At 49.4% G+C, this 14,275-nt stretch overlaps 1 protein-coding gene across 1 annotated transcript in view; it reads right to left on the reverse strand.

Moving 5' to 3' along the window:
* LOC132450300 (uncharacterized) overlaps nt 1-14,275 on the reverse strand; it is a 35,911-nt gene that overhangs the window by 18,120 nt on the left and 3,516 nt on the right. The window contains 10 exon segments of the mRNA XM_060042380.1: nt 64-122; nt 684-736; nt 739-832; nt 881-1,014; nt 2,578-2,591; nt 3,385-3,532; nt 3,834-3,880; nt 5,161-5,198; nt 6,126-6,292; nt 10,246-10,452. Of these exon segments, the coding sequence (XP_059898363.1) occupies nt 64-122; nt 684-736; nt 739-832; nt 881-1,014; nt 2,578-2,591; nt 3,385-3,532; nt 3,834-3,880; nt 5,161-5,198; nt 6,126-6,292; nt 10,246-10,452 (961 nt within the window).

Consider the following 14,275-nt stretch of genomic DNA (forward strand, 5'->3'; position numbering starts at 1 on the left):
TCCTACATGATGCTAACACCATGTAGCCTACTGCCTACCTGACGCTAACAACATGTAGTCTACCTGATTCCCAGCACACGGATGTCTTTGAATCCCGGGAGTTTGTTGAAAACGTGTTGCATCTGTAACAGACAGAGAGGAGTGAGGAGGAGGAGGAGGAGGAGGAGGAGGAAGAGGAGTGGGAGAGGAGGAGTAGGAGGAGGTAGAAGAGGAGGAAGAGGAGGAGGAAGAGAGGACGTTTGGATTCAACAACAGCAGAGTGAACACAGAAGCCGTGACCAATCTGGAGGATTAGATGAAGATGCAGAGGCTGGTGTAGGTGAACCTCTTCCCTTTAATGGATCCGCTGTCACCTGGCAACCGCCCAAGGCGAGCGTGGGAAGGGGGCGGGTTGTCGGGGGTTGATGGGGAACTGTACCAGCCTCTATCTCTAGGGGAGATGTTCGCTACCGCAATACCTGCGGCGTAATCCCCTGTTAACGCCTCGTATTGTAGCACCCAGAGGTGTCCCTCCAACCCCCCCCCCCCCCAACACCCCCGAGCAACTCTACACAACACATGGACGTAGTACAGACTTAGACCTGGTTCAGCCCTGAGCTACCTAGCATCCAACTAGCAACACTACCCATGAGCGTGGGTCCTGGGCCCCGGCCCGGCAGAGCCAGCGGAGCTCAGACCCTCACCTGGTCCTGGAGGTGGTGGGCCAGGTCGATGTACTGCGGGGAGTCGGGGTCGTCAGCAGCTCTCGGTACCCGGGGTCCACCAGGTCGATGCTGAAGCCCACCTCCCTCTCCACGAGACGCTCCGGCACCACGTTGGGGAGCTCCGAGTCCTGCAGAGACCGGAGCACACCAGACCTTAGGGTACCCGACAGTCCAACGTGTCCTCTGCTCATCAGGATGGACCCCTCAAGGTGCAGGTCCTCAAGGTGCAGGTCCTCAAGGAGCAGGTCCTCAAGGTGCAGGTCCTCAAGGTGCAGGTCCTCAAGGAGCAGGCGGCGCTTAAGGCCTCGTGCTCACGGAGGAATACAGGTGAGGCTCCGGACATTGGGGTTTGAACACAGAACCTTTAGCTGGGAGACGTAGCAACCAGGGCTAGACCAGCCTGTGGTCTACCCAAGAATAGACCAGCCTGTCTAAGACACACTCTGTAGTCTACCCAGGTCTAGACCATCAACCATGCAAGGCGACAGCCAGCTCGTCAGGAGCAGTTAGGGTTATGTGTCTTGCTGAGGGGCACATCAACACTCTTGTTTGAAGCACTACTTAAAGTTTGAACGTAAGTGCGTTTTCAGTAGTAATGAGGAGCTAGGAGGAGCTGGGGATCGAACTAGCAAACCTTTCGGTTTACGAGGGACAACTGCTCTACCTCCTGAGCTAAGCCAACCACTCTGCAGTCTACCCAGAACTAGCACCCAGCCTGTAGTCTACCCAGAACTAGACCAGCCTGTCGTCTACCCAGAACTTGAACAGCCTGTCGTCTACCCAGGACTAGACCAGCCTGTCGTCTACCCAGGACTAGACCAGCCTGTAGTCTACCCAGGACTAGACCAGCCTGTCGTCTACCCGGGACTAGACCAGCCTGTAGTCTACCCAGGACTAGACCAGCCTGTCGTCTACCCGGGACTAGACCAGCCTGTCGTCTACCCAGGACTAGACCAGCCTGTAGTCTACCCAGGACTAGACCAGCCTGTCGTCTACCCAGGACTAGACCAGCCTGTAGTCTACCCAGGACTAGACCAGCCTGTCGTCTACCCAGGACTAGACCAGCCTGTCGTCTACCCAGGGACTAGACCAGCCTGTCGTCCTACCCGGGACTAGACCAGCCTGTCGTCTACCCGGGACTAGACCAGCCTGTAGTCTACCCAGGACTAGACCAGCCTGTAGTCTACCCAGGACTAGACCAGCCTGTCGTCTACCCAGGACTAGACCAGCCTGTAGTCTACCCAGGACTAGACCAGCCTGTCGTCTACCCAGGATTCGACCAGCCTGCCTGAGACCCATTCTGAAGTCTTATTTTTCGTGTGAGTGGATCTTATTCAAATGAGTGACAGGACGTGATGTATTGCGACGTTGCGTCGGATCATCTAACGCTGCTGAGGAAGGATTTGAAACGAGGGGAGCAGCTCCCATCCTTCTTTATTCAAGCGGAGGAGCTCTGTTGAGTCCTAGGGCTGTGTCTCCCTGTGGTACAGGCAACGTGACAGGCCCAAAATACGAAGTGACACACAACACGACATCCAATGACAGCTAGAATAGAACTAATAAACGGTTTCAACAGGTATTACTAAAAGCAATTGAAAAAGAACGATAAAAGTGACATGGTTAATGGGGCTGCATTGATACCGCGCTTTTTCTAGCCAGTGGCCGCTCAAAGCGCTTTACGATATCGCCCAGCATTCACACATTCATGCACACATTCACACACCAACGGCGGAGTCAGCAACGGAAGGCGACCAGCCAGCTCGTCGGGAGCAGTCCGGGCGAGGTGTCTCGCTCAGGGGACGCCTCGAGAATGGAACGAACCCGGCGTGGTTTCAGTCGCGCTGCTGACCCCGTCTGATCCAGGCTGCAGTACCGGTGGAAATAAAGCTGTGGCCACAAGACTCAGGAGCTGGCAGGACACGAGGGCTCACTACGAGCAGCCACCACAGTCTGAGAGCCAACGCTCACCACTCATCCCCGTCGCCTGAGGCTAATCAGGCACCGGGTTTGACCCCAGGCCGGCCGCTCGCTGACTCCGACATGCTCCTCCTTGACGGAGCTGGGATCCACAGTGCGTCACTTTGGATCAAAGCGTCTGCGAAAACGTCTGAATAATAGTGAATACCGTAGCGACCAACGTTGGCACGCTAAACCCTGAGCCTAGGGAGCTGTGAGTCGGCTAGCAGAGACGCTAATGCATTGTTAGCAGTTTGGTGGCTACGCTAACTTTCTTTAAAAGTTATTTTAAAGGGGAAAGGAATCGGGATCAAAGTCTCATATTCTGTCCAATGTTCTTTTGACTGGAACGTCATTGCAGAATCCGTCAAACTAACTCTTTACCCCCCTCTGTCTGAGCTCATTGCGCAGCGTTTGCTCCAACAGCAAGGTCGTTCCGTAATGGTTCCTCTTTGGTCCGTCTGACCCGCTGTGTGTAATGAACGGCCTCAACCGGGGTGAACCTAACAAAGGCACTAATTGGAACCAAATGACAGGAGTGTGTGTGTGTGTCTGGGACTCAGTGCTTTGAATATGCAACTAGGATCACGACTCCAAATGGAAACCCAGGTGTATCCAAAACCAGGTCCGTTGTGGGGTGGGGGGGGGGGGGGGACCCAGACCTGGTCGTGGAGGGGGACTGGACTCTTAAAAGCCCAGTGTGTGAAAGTGAAAGTGAAAGTACCTCTGGGGCTGTAGGGGGGGGCTGGGTGGGGTCCAGCTCTGGGTCAGGTGTGGGGACCCGGCAGGGTCCACCGGAGCAGCCCTACTGGTGGTGCTGAACACCTCCGGGGCCTCGGTCGGAGCTGGGCTGGACTCCTCCTGGGGACCTGCTGGAGCCGGGTCAGAACCAGAACCTTCTAACACCAGATACACACCTTGGACTGTCGGACCCCCTGGTGGAAACACCTGGGTTATGTAATAAAGTATATATGAAGTCTGTAATAAAAAAACATTTTAGAACATAAAGGCCTGAGCGACATCCAGGGTTCATTGGGTCTCACCTATTTTTAGATTTAGTAAAAGTGCTTATCCATTCAAATGCAGGATATATTACAGTAGGCCAGCATCTATACTGAGTAGTAATGTCTCACTGATAAGAGCACGCTAACATGACCTGTTGTCTCTTCTTACCTGTGAGCAGGGGAACCCGCTGGGTCGCTGCTGGCGTCGGAATCACCCTGGAAACCGCAGAACACAAGGTTCGACCCTTTACCGTTGCGTATTTAAAAACCTTCACTTTAACACATTACTTTCACACTTAAAGTAATGCGTTTGCTTTTTCTAACGCGGGCCGGTAACACGTTAACCCTATCTTTAGTTCACCAGGATGGCTTCACTGTACTTTACTTATACTAACGTGGCAAGAATAAATCTCTACTTAGCTTAATATGAAGCACAGAAACAGTCAACAAAAGGTTTGAAACCCAGTCTTACTCTACAACAGCACGGTCACAAACCAGCAAGTGGTAGGCTGACCGTTGAACCATAGGGATGCCTCTGAGCATTAGCGAACTATCAAATGTCTGGCAGTGACTAACCCACTGTTATTGGACCCCCAACCTGGGCCTCAAACCAAACCACTAGAACCCGTCTCTGGGAAAGCTAAAATGGTTCAGATCTTAACAGACCGGTACAAGTGGGAGTCGTCAATACTTCAAAAGACCGCGGGCTGGCCCGGATCAATAGAAACCCTCCATGATAGCTTCTTCCTTCTCTGAAGGACGTCTCTACTCGATTTTAAGAAACAATCGTTTTTGTTATGTTGTTTCAGTTCTCAGACCGGTGGTAAAGAACTATCAGTGTTTACAACTTCCACTCGAACTAATGTTGGCAAAGCATAATTTCTTTAATTTTTTTATTCATTCAACCCTCAAATCAAACCTCAAACTGTAGTTAGTGTAAAACCAGTGGAGGCAGAGAGATCCACAAAGAGAGGGGGGAGAGTGATGGGAAGAAGAGGGAGGAGGAGAGGAGGGGCTGGAGGGCAGGGGGGGAGAGAGGGGAGATGGGTGGAGAGAGGAGGGGAGGGTGAAGGCTGGTAGAGAGAGAGAGAGAGAGAGGGGGGGGGGGGTGGGGAGGGGAGGGGAGAGGGAGAGAGGGATGATAGGGGGGAGAGGGGAGAGGGAGAGAGGGAGAGGGGATGATAGAGAGAGAGAGAGAGAGAGAGAGAGGGAGAGAGAGAGAGAGAAAGAAAGAGAGAGAGAGAGAGAGAGAGAGAGAGAGAGGATGATAGAAGAGAGAGAGAGAGAGAGAGGATGATAGAAGAGAGAGGATGATAGAAGAGAGAGAGAGAGAGAGCGTGAGAGAGAGAGAGAGAGAGAGAGAGAGAGAGAGAGAGAGAGAGAGAGAGAGAGAGAGAGAGAGAGAGAGAGAGAGAGAGAGAGAGAGAGAGAGAGAGAGAGAGAGAGAGAGAGAGAGAGAGAGAGAGGATGATTATCCTTGTCAACAGTGACCTCACCGGGTTGCTTGTCGTCCATCCGGCCGTCTGCTCATCCTCTGTTGGAAACAAAACAAACCAAACTCAATCAACCTCAACAGAAGCATCGTAAGCCCGGCCAGGGCCCCCTCAGCCTGGCCTGGCCCCCCTCATCGCGGCCTGGCCCCCTCAGCCTGGCCTGGCCCCCCTCAGCCCGCGCCTGGCCCCCCTCAGCCCGGCCTGGCTCCCCTCAGCCCGGCCTGGCCCCCCTCAGCCCGGCCTGGCCCCCCTCAGCCCGGCTGGCCCCCCTCAGCCTCCTGTATCTGGGCGGCCAGGGTCCCAGGGTCAGATCTGATCTGAGATCAGAAGATAGAATGACAGGCCGCTGATTGGCAAAACCAATCACGTGCACCCCAGGCTGTCCACAGCCCACGGCCACTGCTCGTGTACCTGAACCGGGTGAGGGAGTACACACACACACACTGCACACGCGCACCCACACACACTCACACATGACCGGATGCACTGGACACTTTGAACCTCACCACCTCAGTCACGGCTTTAGAGGCTCCCTAACATTTAATCTTTAAGGTCATTCATCCATAATCCATCCTTCTTCTCTAAGTAAGGGTTAGAACGGGGTTAGGGTCAGTCCAAGGGTTAGGGTTAGTCTAAAGGGCTCCCAACGGTCCCACGTTCCCACAACGCAAGGGGGTTACGGACCCCTTACTTCCTTGCGGACCCCCCTTGCGTCCACCGCAAGGGCCGGACGTGCGCCTCCCAAAAAATCGTAACCTTCCGTCGAGGCGACGCAGCAGCGAGGGCTGTGATTGGTCCGCTCACTAAAACCCGACGCAGAGCCTGCTGCTGGGTCCAAAGGGGTCCGCAAGGACATAACCGTAACCCCCGGGCGTTGCGTGACCGCGGGATCATCATCAGCCCTTAAGGGTCGGAACGGGGCTAGGGTCAGTCCAAGGGTCAGGGGTTAGTCTCAGGGTTGGTCTTACCCTCTTGATCATGTCCATGTGCTCCTCGGAGGCGCTGAAGTTGCGGGCGAGGTCGGAGATGCAGAGCGCCTCGTCCTGGCAGACGCCCACCCAGCGCTGGTACTCCACCGTCCCCGGGATGCGGTCCAGGAAGATCCGGAAGGCCTCCCAGACGGCCTCCTGGCACACTGAGCGCGGGGGGGAGGGTTAGACCCCCTGGTGTGCTCCCTCCATTACTCTGTTCGTTACTACTGAAACGCACTTACGTTCAAACTTTAAGTAGTGCTTCAAACAAGCCTTCGTATCGCGTACAGCCCTCGTAGATATGAGAGTGTTCTCTTGGTTAATAATGGACCCTCATCTTTGTTTACTGTCGCCGACTCGTCTGCGCTGTTGACGGGGGCTGGGATTCAAACGCTGCGTCGCCAATTAGTGACTCGTGTCTGTTGTTCGGTTAACGAGGAGACACTTGGCTTAGAAGATAAAGGCTCCGCTAGCCCAACTGTCTGGAACTACCGGAGCAGTAACAACACGAGACAATGAAGCAGCCAGCACCATAGGAGTCAAACTTTCTCCGGCTGCAATTTCTGCATTGTTGTGCGTTATTTTTGGGATAATTGTCAAAAAATGTAAAGTCAGCGATTAAACGTCTTACCAAAGAAACCTGTTGGGAAAAATACATATGGATGGATATAATCTCACTCGCTAAAGCTGTAATTGCGATATTTTTTCAGGAAAGTATATGTGTGTGTTTGTGTCTGTGTGTGTGTGTGTGCGCGTGCATATTTTCACTGTTCCACCTCAATTTCCTTCAGTCTTTTAAATGTCAAACTGTTTCCTCCTTCTTAGAGTTACACAGAATTCAATATCATTTTTCACTTTACCGCTAAAAACTTCATGCGTGATTACTGAAACTTTATCTGAACCGGTAGAAGTGCACTTTGGAAGATCATTTCAAACGCATAAAAAGAGCAAAAGAGTAACTTCTGTCCGGCCCACGCTCTCCTCCAAGGTGAGTCATATAATACTCATCATCATCGTTCTTTTGATTAGTAATTGTGAATATATTCGGTATAGGAATGATTAAAAATCCACTCCTTTCATTTAAATTAATTACATTCCTGTTTATCGTTGCTAAACACCCTTATTCAATTCTCTGTTAAATGAGTGTGTGAAATAAATAAAGAAAAGTGTTTACTTAAGCTTATTGACCGAGGCCGTTTCTTCAATAAGTCCTTTCCCGAATACGCCCGTCATTGATAAGCCAATAAGCCATGTATTTTGCTTGTCAAGGTCTTAAGTGAATATAATTCTCCTGGGTGGCTTCCGCTGTTCTGCGTCTCCGTTCCTTGTAAGCGGGTCCATTGGACCCTCTCAATGGACAGCAGCATCATTCACACAGTGTCCTTGAACGAGAAGGTCTCCTAAGACTCACTTTTCTATCCGTCTTGTTTGTGTCGAACTTCAAATGACTTGTTCTCAGAATCACCCTGATATCTAACTTAATAAGCAGAGCTGTTTACATCCCCTAACTTTATAGCGCTGTTTACATTTCCTAACTTTATCTGCCCTGGGGACACTAGTTCATACTCTATAGAGCTGTTTACATCCCCTAACGTCAGTATATCTGAGCTGGACACTAGTTCATACTCTATAGAGCTGTTTACATCCCCTAACGTCAGTATATCTGAGCTGGACACTAGTTCATACTCTATAGAGCTGTTTACATCCCCTAACGTCAGTATATCTGAGCTGGACACTAGTTCATACTCTATAGAGCTGTTTACATCCCCTAACGTCAGTATATCTGAGCTGGACACTAGTTCATACTCTATAGAGCTGTTTACATCCCCTAACGTCAGTATATCTGAGCTGGACACTAGTTCATACTCTATAGAGCTGTTTACATCCCCTAACGTCAGTATATCTGAGCTGGACACTAGTTCATACTCTATAGAGCTGTTTACATCCCCTAACGTCAGTATATCTGAGCTGGACACTAGTTCATACTCTATAGAGCTGTTTACATCCCCTAACGTCAGTATATCTGAGCTGGACACTAGTTCATACTCTATAGAGCTGTTTACATCCCCTAACGTCAGTATATCTGAGCTGGACACTAGTTCATACTCTATAGAGCTGTTTACATCCCCTAACGTCAGTATATCTGAGCTGGACACTAGTTCATACTCTATAGAGCTGTTTACATCCCCTAACGTCAGTATATCTGAGCTGGACACTAGTTCATACTCTATAGAGCTGTTTACATCCCCTAACGTCAGTATATCTGAGCTGGACACTAGTTCATACTCTATAGAGCTGTTTACATCCCCTAACGTCAGTATATCTGAGCTGGACACTAGTTCATACTCTATAGAGCTGTTTACATCCCCTAACGTCAGTATATCTGAGCTGGACACTAGTTCATACTCTATAGAGCTGTTTACATCCCCTAACGTCAGTATATCTGAGCTGGACACTAGTTCATACTCTATAGAGCTGTTTACATCCCCTAACGTCAGTATATCTGAGCTGGACACTAGTTCATACTCTATAGAGCTGTTTACATCCCCTAACGTCAGTATATCTGAGCTGGACACTAGTTCATACTCTATAGAGCTGTTTACATCCCCTAACGTCAGTATATCTGAGCTGGACACTAGTTCATACTCTATAGAGCTGTTTACATCCCCTAACGTCAGTATATCTGAGCTGGACACTAGTTCATACTCTATAGAGCTGTTTACATCCCCTAACGTCAGTATATCTGAGCTGGACACTAGTTCATACTCTATAGAGCTGTTTACATCCCCTAACGTCAGTATATCTGAGCTGGACACTAGTTCATACTCTATAGAGCTGTTTACATCCCCTAACGTCAGTATATCTGAGCTGGACACTAGTTCATACTCTATAGAGCTGTTTACATCCCCTAACGTCAGTATATCTGAGCTGGACACTAGTTCATACTCTATAGAGCTGTTTACATCCCCTAACGTCAGTATATCTGAGCTGGACACTAGTTCATACTCTATAGAGCTGTTTACATCCCCTAACGTCAGTATATCTGAGCTGGACACTAGTTCATACTCTATAGAGCTGTTTACATCCCCTAACGTCAGTATATCTGAGCTGGACACTAGTTCATACTCTATAGAGCTGTTTACATCCCCTAACGTCAGTATATCTGAGCTGGACACTAGTTCATACTCTATAGAGCTGTTTACATCCCCTAACGTCAGTATATCTGAGCTGGACACTAGTTCATACTCTATAGAGCTGTTTACATCCCCTAACGTCAGTATATCTGAGCTGGACACTAGTTCATACTCTATAGAGCTGTTTACATCCCCTAACGTCAGTATATCTGAGCTGGACACTAGTTCATACTCTATAGAGCTGTTTACATCCCCTAACGTCAGTATATCTGAGCTGGACACTAGTTCATACTCTATAGAGCTGTTTACATCCCCTAACGTCAGTATATCTGAGCTGGACACTAGTTCATACTCTATAGAGCTGTTTACATCCCCTAACGTCAGTATATCTGAGCTGGACACTAGTTCATACTCTATAGAGCTGTTTACATCCCCTAACGTCAGTATATCTGAGCTGGACACTAGTTCATACTCTATAGAGCTGTTTACATCCCCTAACGTCAGTATATCTGAGCTGGACACTAGTTCATACTCTATAGAGCTGTTTACATCCCCTAACTCCAGTATATCTGAGCTGGACACTAGTTCATACTCTATAGAGCTGTTTACATCCCCTAACGTCAGTATATCTGAGCTGGACACTAGTTCATACAACATAGAGCTGTTTACATCCCCTAACGTCAGTATATCTGAGCTGGACACTAGTTCATACTCTATAGAGCTGTTTACATCCCCTAACGTCAGTATATCTGAGCTGGACACTAGTTCATACTCTATAGAGCTGTTTACATCCCCTAACGTCAGTATATCTGAGCTGGACACTAGTTCATACTCTATAGAGCTGTTTACATCCCCTAACTTTATCTGAGCTCAACAGCTGGCTCATACATGGGAAACACATGAACATCGGATGGAGGTCATAAGACGTTGACCTTCCTAGAGTCTGGGGGACCCTCAGAAGGTTCCTGACCCCGCGTCCATACCTCTGAGCTGGTAGTAGGCCTGGTGGCTGGCCAGGACTTGTTCCAGGGTCTCCTTGGGGCAGATCCTCACTCCAGAGTGTAAGAAGACGGACCTCTTGGCTCTGTGGCGCTCGTGTTTGGACAGCGCGCCGTCAGACTTGCTCAGGAGCTCCGCTAAACGCCCCGGGTTGGTCTGCCTGGTCGTCATGGAGTCCAGCCCGGTGCTGCCTAACCAGAGGGTAGAGGGGAGAGGGACGCGTTAGGGACTCCAGCCCGGTGCTGCCTAACCAGAGGGTAGAGGGGAGAGGGACGCGTTAGGGACTCCAGCCCGGTGCTGCCTAACCAGAGGGTAGAGGGGAGAGGGACGCGTTAGGGACTCCAGCCCGGTGCTGCCTAACCAGAGGGTAGAGGGGAGAGGGACGCGTTAGGGAGTCCAGCCCGGTGCTGCCTAACCAGAGGGTAGAGGGGAGAGGGACGCGTTAGGGACTCCAGCCCGGTGCTGCCTAACCAGAGGGTAGAGGGGAGAGGGACGCGTTAGGGACTCCAGCCCGGTGCTGCCTAACCAGAGGGTAGAGGGGAGAGGGACGCGTTAGGGACTCCAGCCCGGTGCTGCCTAACCAGAGGGTAGAGGGGAGAGGGACGCGTTAGGGACTCCAGCCCGGTGCTGCCTAACCAGAAGGTAGAGGGGAGAGGGACGGGCTAGGGACTCAGGGGGGATACCCAGGTCAGAGTTAGGATTCAGAGTTAGTTTAAGGGTTAGCCTTATAGTTAGAATGGAGTTAGGGTTAGTCTAAGGGTTAGAATGTGGTTAGTTTAAGGGTTAGGGTGAGGCCCCGTCCACACGAAGCCGAAACAGGCGAAACCGTTACGGTTTCGATCTATCCGGTTTCGCAGTATCCCCGTAAAGACGAAGCCAAGCGAAACCGGGTAGATCTGTAGAAACGCTGTAGTACACATTCCAGGCCCATAAGGGGCGCTGCTTCTGCTACAGAAATCCTTGCTGTTGTGAGTTCTGAGACTCCGCGGGCTTAACAGTCATTGGCTAGAGGGTCGAGGGGTGGGGCGATGACGTCATGGTTTACGGTTTCAGTCGGTTTCAGGCGTCCACACGAATCCAAAACGAAACCGGGTAGATTTGAAACCACCTCCGAGGGTGGTTTCAGAAGTTTGCGGTTTCGCTCAGCGGATTCGCCGGCTTCGTGTGGACGGAAGGCCGAACCGTACAAGACCTTTGCGGTTTCGCCATGAAATCGGCTTTGTGTGGACGGGGCCTTAGTCTAAGGGTTAGAATGGAGTTAGGGTTAGTCTAAAGGCCAATTTCCACCGGAATCGGCACGGAAGCGCCACGGCAGCGAAGCGGCTGTGTTCCGTACTGCAATCCCCACTAGAAGCGGCACGGACACGTTCCGACAGATGGTTCAAGACGAGCATAATTATAATAAGTATTCATACAATATTATTCACGAGTTATATTCAAACCATATATATTATAATATACATTATAATATATATATATATACATAGGCCTACCTTATAATCAACCATACACATAACCCATTAAATACGGTAGACCTATGATTTCTAGATGTCATGGCAACGTCCACTCGCGACACTGGACTTGCGAGGCATCGACGCGGACTTTCATTTCTTCTTTGCCACTGATTAGCTATTGATACCATACCATAGATAGACTGTATAATATTACAATACCCTGTGAATTGCATAAGGATCGATGTGAGCTCATGAATATTCATGCGCAAAGGCAAACTGATTGGCTGTCGTCGTGTTCTGAGACACGGCAGCGAACCGGCAACTTTCAGAAATAGAAGAGACAAGTATCGTAAACGAAGTGCCGGTTTGGGGACGGTTCCGTGCCGTGCCGGTGCCGTATCCAGTGGAATAGCCTACGTTCACTTTAATGGTTTCCATTATTTTCGGCGAGCGATTCGCTGCCGTGCCGCTTCCGTGCCGATTCCAGTGGAAATTGGCCTTAAGGGTTAGAATGGAGTTAGGGTTAGTCTAAGGGTTAGAATGGAGTTAGGGTTAGTCTAAGGGTTAGAATGGAGTTAGGGTTAGTCTAAGGGTTAGAATGGAGTTAGGGTTAGTCTAAGGGTTTGAATGGAGTTAGGGTTAGTCTAAGGGTTAGAATGGAGTTAGGGTTAGTCTAAGGGTTTGAATGGAGTTAGGGTTAGTCTAAGGGTTAGAATGGAGTTAGGGTTAGTCTAAGGGTTTGAATGGAGTTAGGGTTAGTCTAAGGGTTAGAATGGAGTTAGGGTTAGTCTAAGGGTTAGAATGTAGTTCGTTTAAGGGTTAGGGTTAGTTTAAGGGTTGGAATTGAGTTAGGGTTGGTCTAGGGGTTAGAATGGAGTTAGGGTTAGTCTAAGGGTTAGAATGTAGTTTGTTTAAGGGTTAGGGTTAGTTTAAGGGTTGGAATTGAGTTAGGGTTGGTCTAGGGGTTAGAATGGAGTTAGGGTTAGTCTAAGGGTTAGAATGGAGTTAGGTTAGTGGAAGGGTTAGTGTGAAGGCCAAAGTATACTTCTCCGACTCCGTATTCCGTAATCCGACTCCTAACTACGAAGACCCCTCGAGCATTCAAAGTTCTCCGCCGGGATGTCGGATACGCCGCCCGATCGATCTCATATTTTGACTACTAACCATGTAAATAGTGTTGTAAATAAACTTCCAAAGCTTTTCAAATCTTATTGGATGTTTTATTGGTAAGGCAAGTAAAACGGCAGATTGGTCCTAGGCAAGGGCTGAGGACCAATCACAGCCCTTGCCGTCTCCGTTGTGTCGATGGATAGTTAAAAAATATTGGATGCGAACGTGAGCGGGTCTCCGACAGGCTCTCCGTGTCTACGTACAGCGCTTAACGGAGGAGTATAAACCGGCCTTAAGGGTTAGAATGGGGTTTGGGATATGCTTAGTGTAGAGTTAGTGGCCTTTTTATAGTAAAAAGTGTTTTGACAGGCTCAGTGTGTGGATCTGCTGCTGGCGATTAGAGAAAAGCAGGGATGAGGTCAGGGTCAGTGTTGGGGTTAGGGGTAGGATCAGGGTACGGTCAGGGTCATGGTTAGGTCCATGTGGGTAATGATCAGGGAAGGCACGGCGCCAGGATTCCAGTTGTGGATGGGCCAGACCAATTGTGGGAGTTCCTTAAATTAAAAACGTTATCCAATCCCTGTTTAACCTAATACAAATGACTGACTAATATACTGTTATATTATCTGTGAATATAGAGATTTGAATGGCTTCTTTAAATATTTTGTTGCATTGTAAAACGTTTCGGTGCATAGGACGGACTTATCCGCGTTCGCTCCTTAGGCCTTTTTACACTGCCAAGCCAGTTTGGTCGCGGCTTGGCACGCAAGGAACGTTATTCTGCGTCTTTCTCGTAGATCGCACCATCTTTCAACGTCTTTGTTAAATGCGACTGCGTCACCTTCTTTCCCATGATGGTCAGCAGCTCGCGGATTTCACTGTCTCTCCAGTTAGAACTACTCATGTTGATATCGCTGAGTTATTGTCTCTGTTGTAGAGACAACGCAGCAACACCTCTACCCAAGACCCCTCCCCCCCTCCCCCCCGGAACCGCGGAGCGTCTAATCGAATTTACATCAAAAAGATGTCTCTTGGTTCTGACGAAAGAAGAGCGCTTTGGAGTCTCCATTACGCGCACCATATCTATGAAGGTATTATTGTAGCAAAAGTCTTTAGCACCTGTAACTGCAGAATTTGAATGCGTACACTAAAGTCACAGTAAATTTGAAGTCGTATGTATTTATTTTGCATGTGTACTCTAAAGTCACAAATGTGTAACAGTACATTTGTAGTCGTAAAAATATTTTTTATACCATTGTAAACACAAAATAGGGTCTACGAGTACGCTAATCTGTGTTACAGGTGCACAAATCCTTTTGCTACAATTATTGCAGCGCAGTTGGTGCAAAACACATTCGCACACCCGTGTTTCATAATCTGAGAACATGCCCAAAAGGTGTGCATTCGTAAACCCAAATTTGAACAAATGCATCAGAAGTTGCACATCTGT

This window comes from Gadus macrocephalus, chromosome 21, assembly GCF_031168955.1.
Source record: "Gadus macrocephalus chromosome 21, ASM3116895v1".
Taxonomy (NCBI): Eukaryota; Metazoa; Chordata; class Actinopteri; order Gadiformes; family Gadidae; genus Gadus; species Gadus macrocephalus.